Source organism: Herpailurus yagouaroundi, unplaced genomic scaffold, assembly GCF_014898765.1.
Source record: "Herpailurus yagouaroundi ecotype Mexico unplaced genomic scaffold, PumYag 195, whole genome shotgun sequence".
Taxonomy (NCBI): Eukaryota; Metazoa; Chordata; class Mammalia; order Carnivora; family Felidae; genus Herpailurus; species Herpailurus yagouaroundi.
In genome coordinates this window covers 8585917-8602926 of record NW_024412426.1, presented here as the reverse complement: position 1 = coordinate 8602926, position 17010 = coordinate 8585917, and the positions used below count along the sequence as shown (strand labels likewise).

The 17010-nt window shown below is 43.7% G+C and overlaps 1 protein-coding gene across 10 annotated transcripts in view; it reads right to left on the bottom strand.

Annotated features, from left to right (window-relative positions):
- CACNA1E (calcium voltage-gated channel subunit alpha1 E) overlaps nucleotides 1–17010 on the bottom strand; it is a 380278-nt gene that overhangs the window by 145107 nt on the left and 218161 nt on the right. For 9 of the 10 annotated variants that reach the window (XM_040446512.1, XM_040446504.1, XM_040446506.1 and 6 more), the window contains exon 8: nucleotides 2883–2986. In XM_040446512.1, the coding sequence (XP_040302446.1) occupies nucleotides 2883–2986 (104 nt within the window). Of the gene's footprint in view, nucleotides 1–2882; nucleotides 2987–6469; nucleotides 6741–17010 lie in introns of those variants that run through there. The other variant, XM_040446511.1, reaches the window with a different exon arrangement.

The following is a 17010-nucleotide window of genomic DNA, read 5'->3' as shown; positions in this document are numbered from 1 at the left end:
CATATTCCCTCAAGTCCTTTTTTTTTTTTTAAGAGAGAGGGAGTGCATGCCAGGGAGAGGGGTAGAGGGAGTGGGGGAGAGAGAGAATATTAAGCAGGCTCCATGCTCAGCACAGAGCCCAACACTGTACTCAATTTCATGACCTTGGGATCATGACTGAAGCTGAAATCAAGAGTCAGATGCTCAACTGACTAACCAAGCGCCCCCTCAAGTTCCTTTTTTCTGTATATTATTTTGTTTTTGTCTTTTGTTTTGGATATATTTTTCCAATGCTGATGATCCCTACTCTGCCTTAATATTTAAGAGCACTGTCAAAAAAGCTTATTAGAAACTCTTGTGTGGATGGCTGGAGCTTGTAGAATGATAAGTGTAATGGGTTGAATGACCCTGCAAAAAAATGTATGTCCACATCCTAATTCCTGTATCCTATGAATGTTACCTTATTTGGGAAAAAAGTCCTTGCAGTTGTAATTAAGTTAAGGGTCTTAAGACCCTAAATCCAATGACAAATGTCCTCATAAGAAAGAGGCCCAGGGACATTTTAGACAAAAGACAAGGAGGCAATGTGACCACAGAGGCAGAGACCAGGGTGATGTAGCCACTAGCCAAGGAATACTTGGGAGTCACCAGTGACTGGAAAAGGAAGGAAATAAATTCACCCCTAGAGCCCTTAGAGGAAGTAAGACCCTGCCATATTTTGGACCTCTAGCATCCAGAACTGTGAGAGAATTAATTTTATTCACAGTGTGAAGCCACTTAGTTGTGTTCATTTGTTGTGGCAGCCACAGGAAACTAATATGAGCCTCGCTGAGGGCAATGGGTGGGAACCATTTCTCTGGCCATCCTCAGGTATCAGTACATAATATTCTTCTCTTAAGATGGATGGTTTCCCCACAGAGGAACCCTACTAACCCTTACCATACCAGATTGATCCACTTCTGAGAGTTAAGAGTAGGCAGATGTGGGCTGGAAGCATGACATTCAGTTTGTGGACTTTCATTCCAACATATCAACCCTACCCTCAGAAGCACCTGATGTTACCATTGCAAATTTTTGATTCAGCCTCTACAGAGATAGTAAGTCTTCTGACTTTGGCTGGGGTGGGGGTTGGACAGGGCAGTCACCTGTGAGACTTGTTTGGGGCTAGATATCTAGGGTATTAGATAGATGGGGATAGAGATCTAGGGTGTTGGATAGATGTCCTCTAAGTGTTCCTTATGAGGACTTTTGACCAATCCTCTTGTTTTTAGTGCCATCCATATTTCATCTCTCAGACATATGTGGTGTCTTGAATTCTGGAGGCTTTCCAGGACTGTGGAAGGTTCAGAAGGAAAATCATTTTGCCTTTTTATTGGCATTCCTCACCAAAGGCATTTAAACCTCAGCTTTCCCACCACTAGATCAGTTACCATTTACTGTCTGCCTTCAAAAATTTTGTTGACCTCTCTCATCTGTTGTCATTTCCTCTCCTGTTCTGTCACTGTGCCCTTCTTAAATTATTTTTTCCTGTGTTAGTAGAATTACAAGACATGGTGAATTTCATTCAACCTTCTATGTTTAACAGAAGCACCACCTTGTAATTTCCATTTGAAGAACTTATGCTACTCAGAGAAGAAATTAAATTCATTTTTGCTTAGAAAAATGTAAGACCTTCTAAAATCAACCCCTGTTGTAACTCTATTTTACACTTTACATTTCCCAAATGCTCTAGGTAAATTAGGCTCATTATAATCCTTTCCTATTGCAAGATGAGTCCCATTTCTTCAATTTTCCTTATGGTGTGGTGCTCTCATTCATGGAATGTTCACTCACATATATCCTATTTTATCCTATTACATATTGTGTGTCCCAAGCAAAATCTCAGTCCTTCATGAAGCAATTCCTAATAATCTCAGACTATATAATAGATTTGTTCCTTGCCCCAAATTATCTGTATCTCATATTAGTCAGTAAAAGAACTACATTCCCTGTCTAAATGTTTGTGCCCTGTCCCCAAAACACAGTTATATATATATATATATACATATATATGTGTATATATATAATGTATATACATATATATGTATATATATAATTTTTTATTATATATAAAAATTTATTGTAAAATTGGTTTCCATACAACACCCAGTGCTCATCCCAACAGGTGCCCTCCTCAATGCCCATCACCCACTTTCCCCTCTCCCCCACCCCCCATCAACCCTCAGTTTGTTCTCAGTATTTAAGAGTCTCTTATGGTTTGCCTCCTTCCGTCTCTAACATTTTTGTCCCCTTCCCCTCCCCACTGGTCTTCTGTTAAGTTTCTCAGGATCCACATATGACTGAAACATATGGTATCTTTCTCTGCCTGACTTATTTCACTTAGCATAACACTCTCCAGTTCTATCCACGTTGGATAGGAACCATGCCTTAGACTTTATGTGCTCTTTGCTATGCTTACCATGGCTTTAGACAGTGAGTACTTGCTGACTGATGTACACTAATCCAAGCTACAAATATGGAATTTGATGTTCAATAAATGATAGAGTAGGAATCTTTGAGGGTAAAACCTCTATCTTATTCAACCTCACATCCCTCACAACTAGCTTGGTGTTGGACAAAGAAGATCTATGACTGCTGAATGACTGAATGAAAGGATGTATATGAATCAATGAACTCTCACTGGATACTATATTCAACGTTGTACCTGGCTTAAATATTTTTTTAACTCATAAGAAAAATAAAGACGATTAAACAATGTGCACTACTGCATTTCCAGCATCTCAAATAGCACCTCACACAGGGGCTGCCCTAAAGGGAGGTTAAATGAATGAACTGGCCAGTAGTCCAGAGCATTAGTTTATAGTTGGAAAGAAGTTAAGAGGAGAGAGGAACATCTGGCTTACCCGGAAAGCACTCCCAGAACGAGGTTGAGAACAAAGAAGGATCCAATGATGATGAGGGGGATGAAGTACAGCCAATTCCAGGTGGCTCCTAAGGCATCATTGGTCTGAAAGAAAGAATAACGCTTCCTTAATATTTTACCAAAACCATGTGCCAGGAGAAGGCTTCCATTCCTGAAGTTTTGCATATAGGGTGATATAACAAGCACTGAGCAATACAGTTAAACACTGTCTGCTTTATTCCCAGTTTGGTGTTATTGTGGGTTAACTCATATTCTCCCATGTACACAGTACCGGACACTGCATTAGCCTCACACAACACCCTGAGTAGGAGCGGTCCAACACCCTTACTTAACAGCTAAGATAACTGAACCCAGAGAGGTCAAGTACTTTTCCAAGATCATACAAACAATTGCTGGTTTTTATAGTGTTTAACGAAGTGGGTTCTAAGCTTTTGCAGTCTAAATTGGGCAAATTCTCAAAAATCAGAGGCAAGCTGTGTCCATCTACTCCATGGATGCTGGCAAAAGCCTGGACAGGACTGCTTGGGACACATTATTGTCATCCACATCCTGCTCAGTCCTTGACCCTGCACTCTTTCTTTCTTCTATCACAGTCCAATAGTACAGAGCGGGCTCAGGCTTGGGCCCAACAAGGCTCTGGACAGAATAAGGAATAAATCTAGATTTAAAGATCAATCCTTTCCTCTCTCTCTAATCCGAACACACAGTGAAGTGAAAAATGCTTGGAAATCCAAATTCTGGATTCTTATACTACAAGTGAGATTCATGGCCCCTGAATACTTAGAGGCTGAGGGAGGATTACACCACATGGCTTAGCCAAAAGAAGCAACCCTTGGCAGGATGTCTTATTAGGACCTAGGAACCGTTTGGGAGCGTTTTGAAAAGTCTTCTCTAACACTTCAGCCTCTCAACTAAACTTTACCTTGACCCTTCCTCCCCATAATATCAATCCCAAATCTTTCTAAACAGTCTCCTTGAATTGTATTTTATATATGCAGGCTTTGGAAATCCCCCTCCAACCCCACACCAGCCCCTCACATGCAAACTGTAATACCCATTTGAAACAATTAAAAGATATTTTATTCTTAATTCACTGGAGAAACAACACCATGAAAGTCAAATGCCATGACTAAAATTCACAGGCTAAATTACTAAAATTAAGATCTGAACTCAGAATTTCTATGACAAAATGCTTCTTATCCCTGTGATTTACCTTTTCCTCTTCTCACTGCTAAGCTTTACAAACATATGTTTGATTCATTGCCCTCATGCTTCTGGTGGTCTCTGAGGACATTCTTTCTTTTCTCTCAAATTATCTAATTTTCTTTCTGCCTCCTATTGAAATATGTCAGTCCACAGAATATAGCTTCCCACTGATCATGGAAGCTATCACTGCACAGTAGAATTTTCCATTAAAAATAGCTTTTAAGACAACCTCTTTCACCAAACTTGTATCTTTTGTCTTGCCCCCACACTGTTCAGAGACGGATGATTGCAAATGAAGCAGAATATAAGTTAAAAACAAACACCCTCTGAATTGTATGGGACAAAAGTGGGGATCTGCCAGTTTCAGTCTGTAAGTTCTAACTCTTTGGTTCAAACAGGTCTGATCAGTTAAATGCAAGCAGGGAACATGTGGGCCAGACCTCAAAGAAAACTGCTGATTATCAGAAAGAAAATGCAGAAGAACTAGTTATCAAGGGCCACAAGGGATTTTAAAGAACATAAGAAGCTGTTTTTTTTGTTTTTTTTTTCCGGGACCGTTGAGACATGGTCCTTCCTGTGAGCTGAAGGATAGGATCACAGGATCCATGCATAAATAGCTCTACCTTTATTCATGATTACAAATGCAACATTTTTGTAAAGACTGGTTAGCTCAGAGGGCTCACCAGTGGTGCACCAGAAGTTGTATTGACTATACAGTTTAGCCAGAGTGCTTGGGGGGGGGGGGGGGGGGGGGGGGCGGGGTTTGGCAACAAGGACTAAGTCTGCTCCCAGCACCCAGATCAGGGCTCAGCTGCCAATAAACATTAGTTGGTACCAGCAATGGAAAGGATGAAATTGTGACTGTTAAGGTGTCTTTGGTCCCAGGAGTGACTGAGCTACTGTTTGAGGATGGCTAGAGCAATTTCAGTTGGGTGATGATTTGCCAGAGACACTGTAGAGTGAATAACATTTCCCAAAAAGCGTTCTCACTGCTAGTGATCTGCAAGATGTTAATGTGTTCTGTGGAAAATGAGCTTCTGTGACCAAAGAGACTTAGGAAACACAACAGATTATACTTTCCCCTTAGCCTGTGGGAAGACTCATGAAAGGCACATTACTAACTTCAATATCATTTCATACACTTCCTTATTATGAAACCCCTCTTTTTGAAGAAAATCTATTAACAAATGAGGAAATACAGCCTGTGAAATGCAGGGATAAGAAGACTCTTCTCATGAGCCCAAAGTCTAGAACACACTTCCCAGTTCTCCCAGAAAAAAACAATGACAAGGACAGTGTCTCTTTATCCACGTGTTGTGAGAATATTTTGGTTTGGGTTTAACCCACCTTAAGGCAAGAATCTTAACTGTCTGTTCATTTCTATACCTGGCACCTAATGAAGTGTTTGGCACATGGAGTGTGTGTGGTTCAACTACTCAATAAACAACCACAATTTGAATAAGAGAATTCTCGTGTTTAAAATGAATCAAAAAAAAAAAAAAAAAACCCACAAAACTTTCATTCTGATGGTCTCCTTTCAAGCTTTGTCTGAATTGTTTTTTTAAGAAAAACTGTCCTCCACTATGGCATTGGGACCTGGCTGATGAGAAGAAGAGGAGGAAGGGGAAGAGAAAGAGAAAGACTAGGAGGACACCAAGGCCAGGGGCACTATCCCCTGAGGGAATTATTACAGATGACTGACAGCTTAAAAGGTTCTTCTGGAGAAAGCAGCTTGACAGCGCCCTGAGATTATTCACAAACCTTTTAATAGACTTTCTGCACCCTCTCTACACCTTTCTCCTCTCCCTTGGGTTTCCTCCCATTTCTTCCCCTCCCATCTTTCCCCACCAGGAGGCCTCACCCTCATCTCACATGCCCTTCAGTGGATCAATGACAAATCCAGCAGGACAAGGGGACACAGCTCAGCAGGAAGTGGGCAAAGGACTTCCCATTTTCCTCCCCCACAATGACTTCGTTCTTTCTGATGCTAATTAGAACTCCAATCTCCTTCTGATTCATTATTAAAACCTTAAAATTATCCAGTGGAGGAGAGACAACTACTAAAGTGTCTTTTGAGATTGAAAAAGAAGAAAGTAATCGACAACTCTCAAGTGAGCAAAAGCCCCGAAACCATGTGAGGCGGGAGTCAGGAACACCAAGGAGAAAGTTGCCAGTGTAATAATCTCAGAGCTATGAGTGTGTTTTCTCTCAGGTGTCCCTGTGCCTGTGTCACAGTAGGAGGGGGAAGAGAGGAAGGCTGCCTAGGTGAGAAGCTCTCTCTCTCTCACCCTTTCTCCAAACTCCTCTGCTTCTGTGACTCTGACAAGCTGCTTGCATGCGGGATCATCACACTCTACTTACCCTGGTGACTCTTCCTTCAGGAACAGAGGACGATGGCCACGCTAAATGTTCTGAGCAAGATGCTGGGGAAGGAGACCCACAGCCTTCTGAACATGTTCCACTAGATTCTGGCCCAAGAGTCTCACAGTAGAACCTTCCCTGCCCAGACCGCTGCTGTGGAGCAGCTAAGTAAGTATAAACCAGGCTCCTCCCTGCAAAGAAGGCTGCACAAGGAGTGCCAGCCTCTTCATTCCCCACCATTCATGGAACACCTACTCTTTGTCAGCCATTACAGAACAGTGTTTTTCTTTGGGGCAATGTCCTCTTACTTAAGGCACTCATTCTCCTCCCACCCAACCCAGCCAAGCCCCTAGACTGGCAGGCCGACTGCTGTCTTTCTCACCTGCTGATTCCCCAAGTGACACACACATATACACGTGCGCATGATGGGGGTAATGACAGACAGAGAAAGCAGTCGGGGGTGGCAGCCCGCCTGCACAGGGTGTGCTCAGCGGGTACCAGTCCTGACACCGTGAAATGTGCTCCTTTGGGAACCTGCCTGATTGGGGGTGGTGAGTGCACCCACTCCCTGTGTAAACAGGCACACATGGCAATTATCACATTAATCTCTGGAGGACTGGGGGTAATGGTAGAAGCTGGGGTGGGAGGAGCAGGATTGAGGAGAAAGAGGAGGATGGAGACAGCAAGATGAAGGGAGGAGGTCCAATGGTTCTCCCAGGCTGAAGCTGTATATGCAGAGCCAAGCCCCCACCCTTGAACTCAGGTCTCTATCAGGGTTCCACAGGGCTCTGGAGAATATACTGTTTTCCTTCTATGTACATGCCTTTCATAGAGCAAGTCTCACCAAGAGACTGAGTGAGCTGGGACTGGGGAAATGGGGGATATGGATTCCAGGGTCATTTCAGGAAACGAGAGGGTCTCTGGGACACACCGCTTCCTAGGCTGGAGACAGCATCTGTTGGCGAGCCTGGGCTGGCCTACAGAAGGGTTTCTCAGCCAGGGCATTGTTGGCATTTTGGACTGGATAATTCTTTGTTGGAGGGTAATTCTGGTTAATTCTGTCCCATGTGGTGCATTTGCAGGATCCCTGGCTTCTGCCCACTAGATGCCAGTAGCACTCCCCCACTTGTGACAACCAAAGGTGTTTCTGGAATTGCCAAATGTCCTGAGGAATAAAAACAGTTTCCAGGGGAGAATGACAGGCTGAGAGGCTTTGTCCCAAGGAGAGATCTTTAGAATCACCAACCAATCTCAGGTCAAGACATGGTTGGGATGTCCACTGTAGACTTCCAAAAAGGCCAGCCCATCCATCTCAGCAAAAGCATCTGTCCAAGGCCTCTGCTGACACCCCAGGGAGAGAAAGTTCAGGAAAGGCAAGCATGGGAATGAAAGGGACAGAAGCCAAAGGCTGGCTCCACCAAGTACCACCTTCCTTGAAGGGCAGCATACCGGGAATCCCCCAGTGGATGGCCTTCCCTGGCCTCTGCTTAATTCCAGCACCAAGTGTGACAGCTCCTTTTCCACCCTCAAGGGACCTGGGGTTCATGTTTTGGAGCCAGAATGCCATATTTTGTTCAACAAATTTGTGGACCATGTACTTTGTGACAGATAGTCTCCTAGGTGTTGGGGATAAATGATGAGCAAAACAACATCAGGTGCTGGCTGTTGTGAAACACAGCACAACAAGGGACCTGCATTAAATAGATGAGGAACACATATACACATACAACCTTCAGCTGTTTGCTATAAAGGGGCCACCCTGGGCAGGGATGCAAAGGGGCATTTGATCTGGTCTAGGTGGTCAGGCAAGGATTCCCTGGAACTTTCAATGAAGCTTTGAGAGAAAAGAATCACATGATAGTCTAACACACAACCCCTGGCTGAGACAGCAGAGGTCAGAAAGGCAGATAAAGGGTTTATTATGGAAGGGAAACAAAGAGGAGAAAAAGGTGATTAAGAAGTGCCAAGAAGGAGGGGGCACGTAAGAGAAAAAGGAGGATAGGGATGCCCTCTCAGAATGAACTCCTACCACCCTGTAACAGCAGCCTCCTTGCTCCTTTATGGATGTTATACTGAAACATCTATGCACCGTAAGGGCACCCCTTGATGGATTTTTTCAAAGTGTACGTAATTGTCTGACCAGCATCCAGATAAGCCCAGTGCTTCCCTCATGCCCCATCCTAGACACCATCTCCCTTTCCTCAAATATAACATTAGCCTGACTTCTATTATCATCAATTATGTCAGTCTAATTGGAAAGCCATATCTAAGCACTTTCCCGCATATGCTGAGCCATCCATTGAGCCATCTTTGCTTAGGACTTTAGCTTGCTCAGGAATTTACATTCAGAATAGCCCTCTCCCACCCTGCCTCCTACCCTGATCCCTGCCTGGCTCTCACCAACCTGGATGCCATAAGTTCTGTGCTGCTCCCATTAGGTACCCTTCACCTGCAGGTGCACCCATCCTCCAGCAGCCATATGTGTTGGCTCACACCTGGACCCTTCTCAGAAGTTTGGCCTTGGATGACAAAACTGCCTCACCTGGGAGTCTATACCTGCCCTTGGAGTGGGGGGACCTATATCCAATGACTAACTGACATAAGGGTATCAATGGCACAGCCCCTCTTCCTCTGGGTGGGAATTCAACTCTGGGTTGCAATTCACACTCCTGACCTGCCTGTGGGATATGGCTGAGGTTAAAACTTCTGAAATCACGTCTGTGTAATATTTTTGCCTGACCTATCCTGGTTCCCTCATATCTTTACTGCTTTCCTGGAAAGCAGTCACTCAAGAAATCATTGCCCCAGGAATCTGTCCCAGTACCTGTTTACAGGGAATCTGACTTAATACATTATACCCTTTCTCATCAGGTTGTTGTTGTTGTTGTTGTAACATTTATTCATTTTTGAAAAGACAGGGCAGGAGCGAGGAGGGGCAGAGAGAAGAAGACACAGGATCTGAAGCAGGCTCCAGGCTCTGAGCTGTCTGCACAGAGCCCAACACAGGCTCGAACCCACGGACTGCAAGATCATGACCTAACCCAAAGTCAGATGCTTAACTAACAGAGCCACCCAGGCGCCTCTCTCATCCGTGTTTTGACCAACTTTACAAAGAGGCAACACCCCACCCCTGAGTCAAGAGTTGGATGGTGTTTCTAAGGGAAGAGCCATTTATACTCCTCTGACCACACTCACATTCCAGGAAAAGGACACAAAATGCTGACTCTACAACCACTGGGCAATTAAAGGCATATGGATTATCCAACCTGGTTCCCTGCATACCAAGAATTCCAGCAATGGTCTTGGAAGATTATGAGAACATGCTATCCAACCCATCATTTGGTGGAAGAGGAAACTGAGGCCCAAATGAGCAAAGTGACCTGGAGTCACAATGTAGAACCACAGTTGGTCAACTGCTTTAGAACTCTTCACTCTCCATATCTCATGTAGTCCCAGGTCTCTCTTTTTAAATTTTTTTAAACAATGTTTATTTATTTTTGAGACAGAGGGAGACAGAGTACCAGTGGGGGAGGGGCAGAGAGAGAGGGAGACACAGAATCTGAAGCAGGCTCCAGGCTCTGAGCTGTCAGCACAGAGCCCAATGCGGGGCTCGAACCCATGAACTGTGAGATCATGACCTGAGCTGAAGTCAGACGCTTAACCGACTGAGCCACCCAGGCGCCCCGAGTCCCAGGTCTCTTAAATGCAATCCTAGCCATACCGTTACCACTTTCCGGGGGAGAACAAAAATAAATAGGAAAGCCAAAAACTAGGATCTGGCAGCCAGAAAGTAAGAGCTGTCTTTCCAGTCCTCAGGCAAGAAATAAGGGTAGAGGAGCAGGTGGAAAGAGTGAGGACAGAGAGCTCCAAGTAAAACACAACCACCTGCTGCTACCCGGCAAGGAGGCTGAACCTGTCAGTCCTGAAGGCAAAGCATTTTATTATGTCTCAGATTCCTGAGCATATTTAATCAACACTGTAAGCTTCCCCATACAAACAAGCTCCAAAGGCAGCATCTGGCTTAGCTAGGGGCCGGTTACAAGTAATCAAGACTCAGCACACATTCTGGTTGTTCCAGGTCCCTGAACTTGATGGCCAGGAGCCACTTTCTCTTGCTTGCCTGGATTGTCAGTGACTGTCACCAAGGATGCAGCAGTGCCTTAGTCCAATGCAAAAGCACCTCGGGGAGTAACTTCCTATTGGATATTTCACCACGTATTCCTCTCCTACTCTTGCCAGTGGGATAACAGCAGAACCAGTTTGGCAACAAAAGCCAGGAAAAAACACAGCACTTCTACCCTCATCCACAGGCAGCAGTATGATGTGAATGAGACCAGGGTCAGGAGCTGCATACCAGGGAGCTCTGCTCAGCATCATGGGCAAGCAGTGCCCCATCCTGGGCATGGGTGGTGATCACCATTGGCACTGGGGAGACAAGCATTGATGCGTCAGTGAAAACCCATCCATACAGCTGGGAAGAGGACTCAAGTAATTGCCATCAAACTTAGAGAGTGTAAGTGGTGCCACAACAGACCAGGAAGGCAGCCATGACTGTGTGTGTCCATATAAGCAAGGGCCTTAAAAACCCACATGGCCCAGGGCCCTGAAATCCTTAAAATCTCTTTGGATAAATCCTAATAATTCCAATATCATGGTTATGTGATGTTTATCCTGTCATCTCCCTTTTGGAGCTCTAGGCCAGAAGCCCAACACGGAGGAAGATCTTCTTGTATCTATGAGACTGGGCTTGGGTTACAGGAGGGGCTCAATATTTTCTTCTCTCTAGCTTTGTGTATGTTTGCAAATTTCTATAATAAAATGTTTTCAATTTTTCCAAAATTAAATTGAACAATTTACTTAAGTAGTTCAGGGTCATGTACAAATTTTAACAGTAAGTTCTGTTTTAGTCAAAATAGTGAAAAATGTTAACAGTGATGGTAACGAGGGTGGGAGTAGAAACGAGCGATTAAAATAAAAGTTTTTATACCTTTCTATACTTTGAAACTTACCTGCAGTAACTTTTTTTTAATAATGAAAGAAAACAAAGACTATTGGGGGAAAAAAAGAGGGAGGGCGGGAGAGAGAGAGTGTGAGGAAAGGAGGGGGTGGGGTGAGAAAGAGAGAGCTGGGGGGAGAGGTCCTCCCTGCAACTGCAGCCCCAGATACTAGGCAGGCAGGCAGGCATTTTTGGAGTCACTGGAAACCAGGCCAGGGACAGTTGATCCTATGCGAAGCCATCCAGACTGGGATGCTGCTTTGCTCTGGGAAAAGGTGAGTGTGTTGTTCTGAAAGCACCATATGCTGCCTGGCCAAAGTACGTGACTGAAAGAGGAAATTAAAGAGGATGCATCCTATGATGATTAGCTAAAACACATCACCCTTTGACCCGTTCTGCAGGGCTTGCTGATGAGAGACTTGATGTACTGTTTCCAGAAAGTCGGGAAGCAAAAAGTGCTCAGAGATTGAAGGAAGAGTCTCAGAAGACTATTCCTTTGAGGCTCAGGGACAAAGGGTACATGAGGCTTGATCGAATCTGTACACTGGCAGAGCTTTGTGGAGGGTCCTTTGTATTCCAGAAAACTGTGCTGATGACACCAGGGCAACAGGTCTTTCACCAGTTCCTAGCTGGTTCTCTTCTCTATCTTATGGTCCTCAGGGATCAATCCTTCTAATTATAACCATTTGTTGCATTTCCATTGGTCCCCTGTCCCCTCCAGCTAACTAATGACTGCTTTCCATTCAGTATAAAAACTCAAATCTTCATCATCTTGCAGATTACAGAGATAGCACACACCCCTCATTTCACAGGTGAAGAACTGAGGATCGAAAGCTGAGTGAATGCTGAAAGATACTCCACTACTTGGCTATAGAAGAACTGGGGGGAGGGGGGGAATGGTTCAGTCAGTTAAGGATCCAACTCTGGATTTCGACTCAGGTCATGATCTCATGGTTTTGTGAAATCGAGCCCTTAGGATTCTCTCTCCTCCATCAGCCACTCCCCCATTCATGTTCTCTCTCTCTCTCTCTCTCCCTCTCTTTCAAAACAAATACACTTAAAAAAAAAAAAAGTATAATTGAGATGCAGGACTTCTGTCCTGCAGCCCACTCTGCACAGCACTTCTATACCACTTAGTTCAGTACTCAAACTATGTATCCATGGCGCCATTCCCTCTGGCTATTTTTTATGTAATTAACCTAGCCTCATGATCTCATTTGGAAGCTACACCAAGACATTTGAAGACAAATGTTGAAGACATTTGATGCTGTCTCCCACTTTTTCTGAACATTAAGAACACAGCTCAGACCTGTGAATACTCTCATCTGATTTAATGAAGAAAGGAGTGAGAGCAAAAGTGTCATGGAAGGCTTCCTGGGGCTGTACCTGGACTCAAAGCAGGAGGAGGATTTAGATGGTCAATCAATGGAAGAACAAAATCTAAGGAGAAAGAAAGGGGTGGGAATAATAAGACCACAAATAGTTGCTGTTGGCAGTAGTTAGGACAGCAAGACAAGAAGCAGCCGGTCACGGACGACCCTGAATGGTGGTCTAAGTGTTTATTTAGATCTGCTCACTCCCTATCCCCTCCCTCTGCCAAACCATGAGCTTTCTCATACTGGAAAACACTGCTTGGCCTTTATAAGGCTTGCCTTAAGCACACCACTCTACTTCACTCTGGAATTGCCCCAGCACTTAGGCACACCCCACATAGCATATACATTTAACACTTTTGAGTGTGTACTCTGCACAAGAGGAATAAGAATGTAAAACAGTCCTCAGGGGCCTTGGTATCTGCAGGAAGGCTAGGCTAAGTCATGAGTAGAAACACCTACAGTAGAAAAGAGAACATTAAGTGCTGCACTTGAGTTTTTTATGTGTGCTTATTTACAGACCATCTTTATCTATCTATCTATCCATATAGATATATAAAGATATATATACGTAAAGATATATATATTGTCTCTTTCATATATTGGTCCTACGTTCCCATTAGGGTTAAATGTTTCTCAAGAACAGAACTGCAACTTTTATTTCTCTGTTCACTCTGCTAATGCCTAGAATATTATTCTTCAAATAAGAGATTCTCAATAATGTTGCTGTCTCATAGGAGATTATAACACCCCTAGCATTCTTCTGCGTCACAGGCCTGGAAGAGTTTCATTCTCTGGAAATAAATACATCACCTGTAAAATGGCATCTCTGTTGACGTATAGCAAGTACACTTAGCTAACAAATACTTAGCACAGCACAGAAGAGCACTCAAGAAAAAAAAGCTCCAAATAATTTTTCTTGGCTTTCATTTTCCCCTCCACGTTGGCTTCTGAGCAGGTGAATTAATGTATCATTGAACATCCCTATCTTAATTAATGACTGTGTGTCAAACACTACACAAGGCTGGTAAGCCCAGTTGGTTCCCTGAAGAAGCTACAGGCAAGTTTGGTGGCCAGAGGAAACACTCTTACTCCCTAGTGAGAACACTGTGAAAGCAAGAAACCATGGCTTTTAAGAAACCGTGGATTCTCCAACTTCAGAATCCAAGACATATCTCTGGAAAACATGCTCAGTAAATTTGCATTTGTATGAATGATTATAATGAAATACCCAGTCCAATGTGCCTATTTAGCACCTGAGGTGCTGTCCTGAGAGTGCATGGGTGAGGTTCTCCACTCTGGTCCTGCTGGGTTTGAGTTTCTCAAAGCACACTGGGTTACAGGTGTACTCAAGGTATTGCTCTACTCACCTGTCAGAGTCCCCAGGTTGGTCACCTCCACTTGTAAGCAGCCTCATCCATTTACCTCAGTGTTATACAAATATTATTTTCTATGTGTGCCATGATGTGAAAAAAAAAATGGGAATAACTGTGCAAGATTACCATCTGTTAGGGACACTGAGGAGGGAGTTCCTCAGTTGAGTAGGTGCCTACATCAGACAACAGATGTGAGATCCCTTCCCACTCAGACCATATTCCTCACTTTGCTTCTCCTTTCCCTCATGGACTTTCATTCCTAGGTTCCAAGTCTACCACTCTCCCAAACCCTTCTCTTTTCTCATCTCTTGATTTTGTACTGTCTTCTTCACTCCGCTGCTAGAAATTCTTCTTGTTCTTCCTCACTCCCACAAGACACACAAAGTTCATTGCAATTGAGCATTCCCATTGGTTTTGGGGTATAACAAGGTTGAAACAATACAGATAACAGAACAATGATGTTCATTGTCCAATCTAGGAGTCACTGGAAAGAATCAGTTTTTGCCTTTACCATTCTCTGCAGAACTTTGTTGCTCAGTAAGGTGGAATGCACCACGATTAATGATGATAGGTGACTAATACAAGAATCTATATAAGCTATTGAATGACAGCTCCAACATGGGCCCAGTCAAACCTATTTCTAGAAGTATGAAGAGGACCTGATTAAAACATCTTTACCTAAATATTTTCCTGTGACTTATAGCCTAAGACTCCAGTGTAGCTTAGGAGGAAAAATAATCATGGCTTCCACTTGTTACGTATCTACTCTATGCTAGACACTGAACCAGGTGCATAATATACATTAAATCTAATCTTCACAACTATGTACAAGAGAGGTAAAATTTTAAGTTTACATGTTAAAAACAAACAACAGCAACAAAATCCAAGCTCAGAAAGGCTATACAGTCAGTATATTATAGAACCAATATCCAAACTCTTATTTGGCCTCTTCTCAAGATATTATATTGTGTTGCTTCTTGTATTAGGGGTGGGAGACAAAAATAACAATGTTGTTTTAATTTGGAACATTCTTGAGAACAGAGTTATGAATGCAAGTATTTACAACAGCAATGCTAGCAGGGTAAATACTTTCTGACCAACTGCATATGGTAATCCCATCCAATGGCATATTGCTTCAAGTCATTTGGTGTGCACATCTTAACTCATGGGATTATTTTGAGCCATGGACATTTCATAAGGTAGGAAGACTGTCACAGCTAGTTCCTTGGCTAGTAGGCCAAATGCCACTCTGTTGCCAGGGTAACCCTGTAAAGTGGGACAAGTGATTCCCAGTCACAGTCGGCTTCAGTCTTCAGAGCAGCGGAAAGGTGTTCTTTGTAACCAACATATCTCACTCTGTCTCTCCTGTGCTTAACACCCTCGAATGGTCGCCCTTGCCAAACCCCTCCCAGGACTGACCCCAGCCTACACTCTCCAGTTGACTTCACAGCTGCTGCCTCTCCCTAGACCAAGTCACATGACCACACCCTGCTTCTTGCAATGCCCTCATATTTCATGTTCTTTCATACCTCTGTGCTTTTGCTCATGTTGTCCCCACCGCCTGGAAAACCTCCACTTTTCCCACCTGGAAAGCCTCTACACATACCCTGCATAAATGTTACCTATGCTGGGAAACCTTCCCAGAGTCACTCACCCTCATTACTCCCTGCACTTGGTGCTGTCAAACCACTTAACTTTGTACTGTAATTACTGCTTGAATGTCATCTTCCTCTCCAAGACTTGCTACCCCTTAAGAACAAGTAATAGGTGTTATTTGTCCATGCATCTGCCCCAGAACCCAAATTAGCTCTCAGTAGGTGCTCAGCAAGTGCTTGTTGAATGAATGAATGAATGAATGAATGAATAAATAAGTTAATAAGCCGAATGCATGGCTCTGATTAAATCCAAGGGAAGCAGAAAGGAGAAAAGAAAGAAAAGGTGATGAGAAAGAAAATTTCTCAAAGAGCTAATTAGATGCCTAGAAGTCTATTTCATTACTAAGAGGGAAGAGTTAGTAGATGATGTGAGGGGGTTGATCAGGGATTATCACTTAATAAGCCCTTCCCAGGTGTATCTTCCAGGAAGGACTTTAGCTTCTAATCCTCTCTGGAAGGAGAAAGGCTGTATCACCCTTATTTCTGAGGAGGTCAGGAAAGGATTAAAACAAAACTGCTATGATTCTGCCTTCCCATCCAGCTACAGTTTCACCTGGAAAGTTAGGTCTGAGGGAGGCAGAAAATTCAGACTTGACACACAGCATCAATGTGGACTGCAGTCCGTAGAGGGCCCCAAAGATTAAGGGAACACTCCCTGATCTTGGAATAAAAACACAACGGAGAATCACATCCCTTGGAGCTGGGGAGGGTATCTAGGAGGGGAGAGGACTATGCTTCAGGGGAAGCAATAGAAAACATAGCCTCTCTGGAGGGCATTGCTAGGAAATACCCAGTTAATGCTGACAGCACCAACCATATGGCATTTGGGCATGATGGTGAAGGGGGATGGGGGAGAAAGCATCTCTCAAGGAAGGCGAACCTGGCTGTCTCAATGGCAAAGCTAAGTTTGAAATTCTACATCCCAGCCTGAGGATTCTTCCCTCTTAAGATTTGTTGGGTAGGGATGTTGTCTCTGCTAAAAATGCTTTTAAGAATCAATCCTGACAATTAACCCTGAGAAAGAGAAAAAGAAAAAAGAAAAAAAGCACAGTGAAAATCCTGGCCATCCTTCCAGGCCTTTTGTTTGTTTGTTTATTTTTGAGAAAGACAGAGAAGCATCACAAGCGGGGAAGGGGGAGAG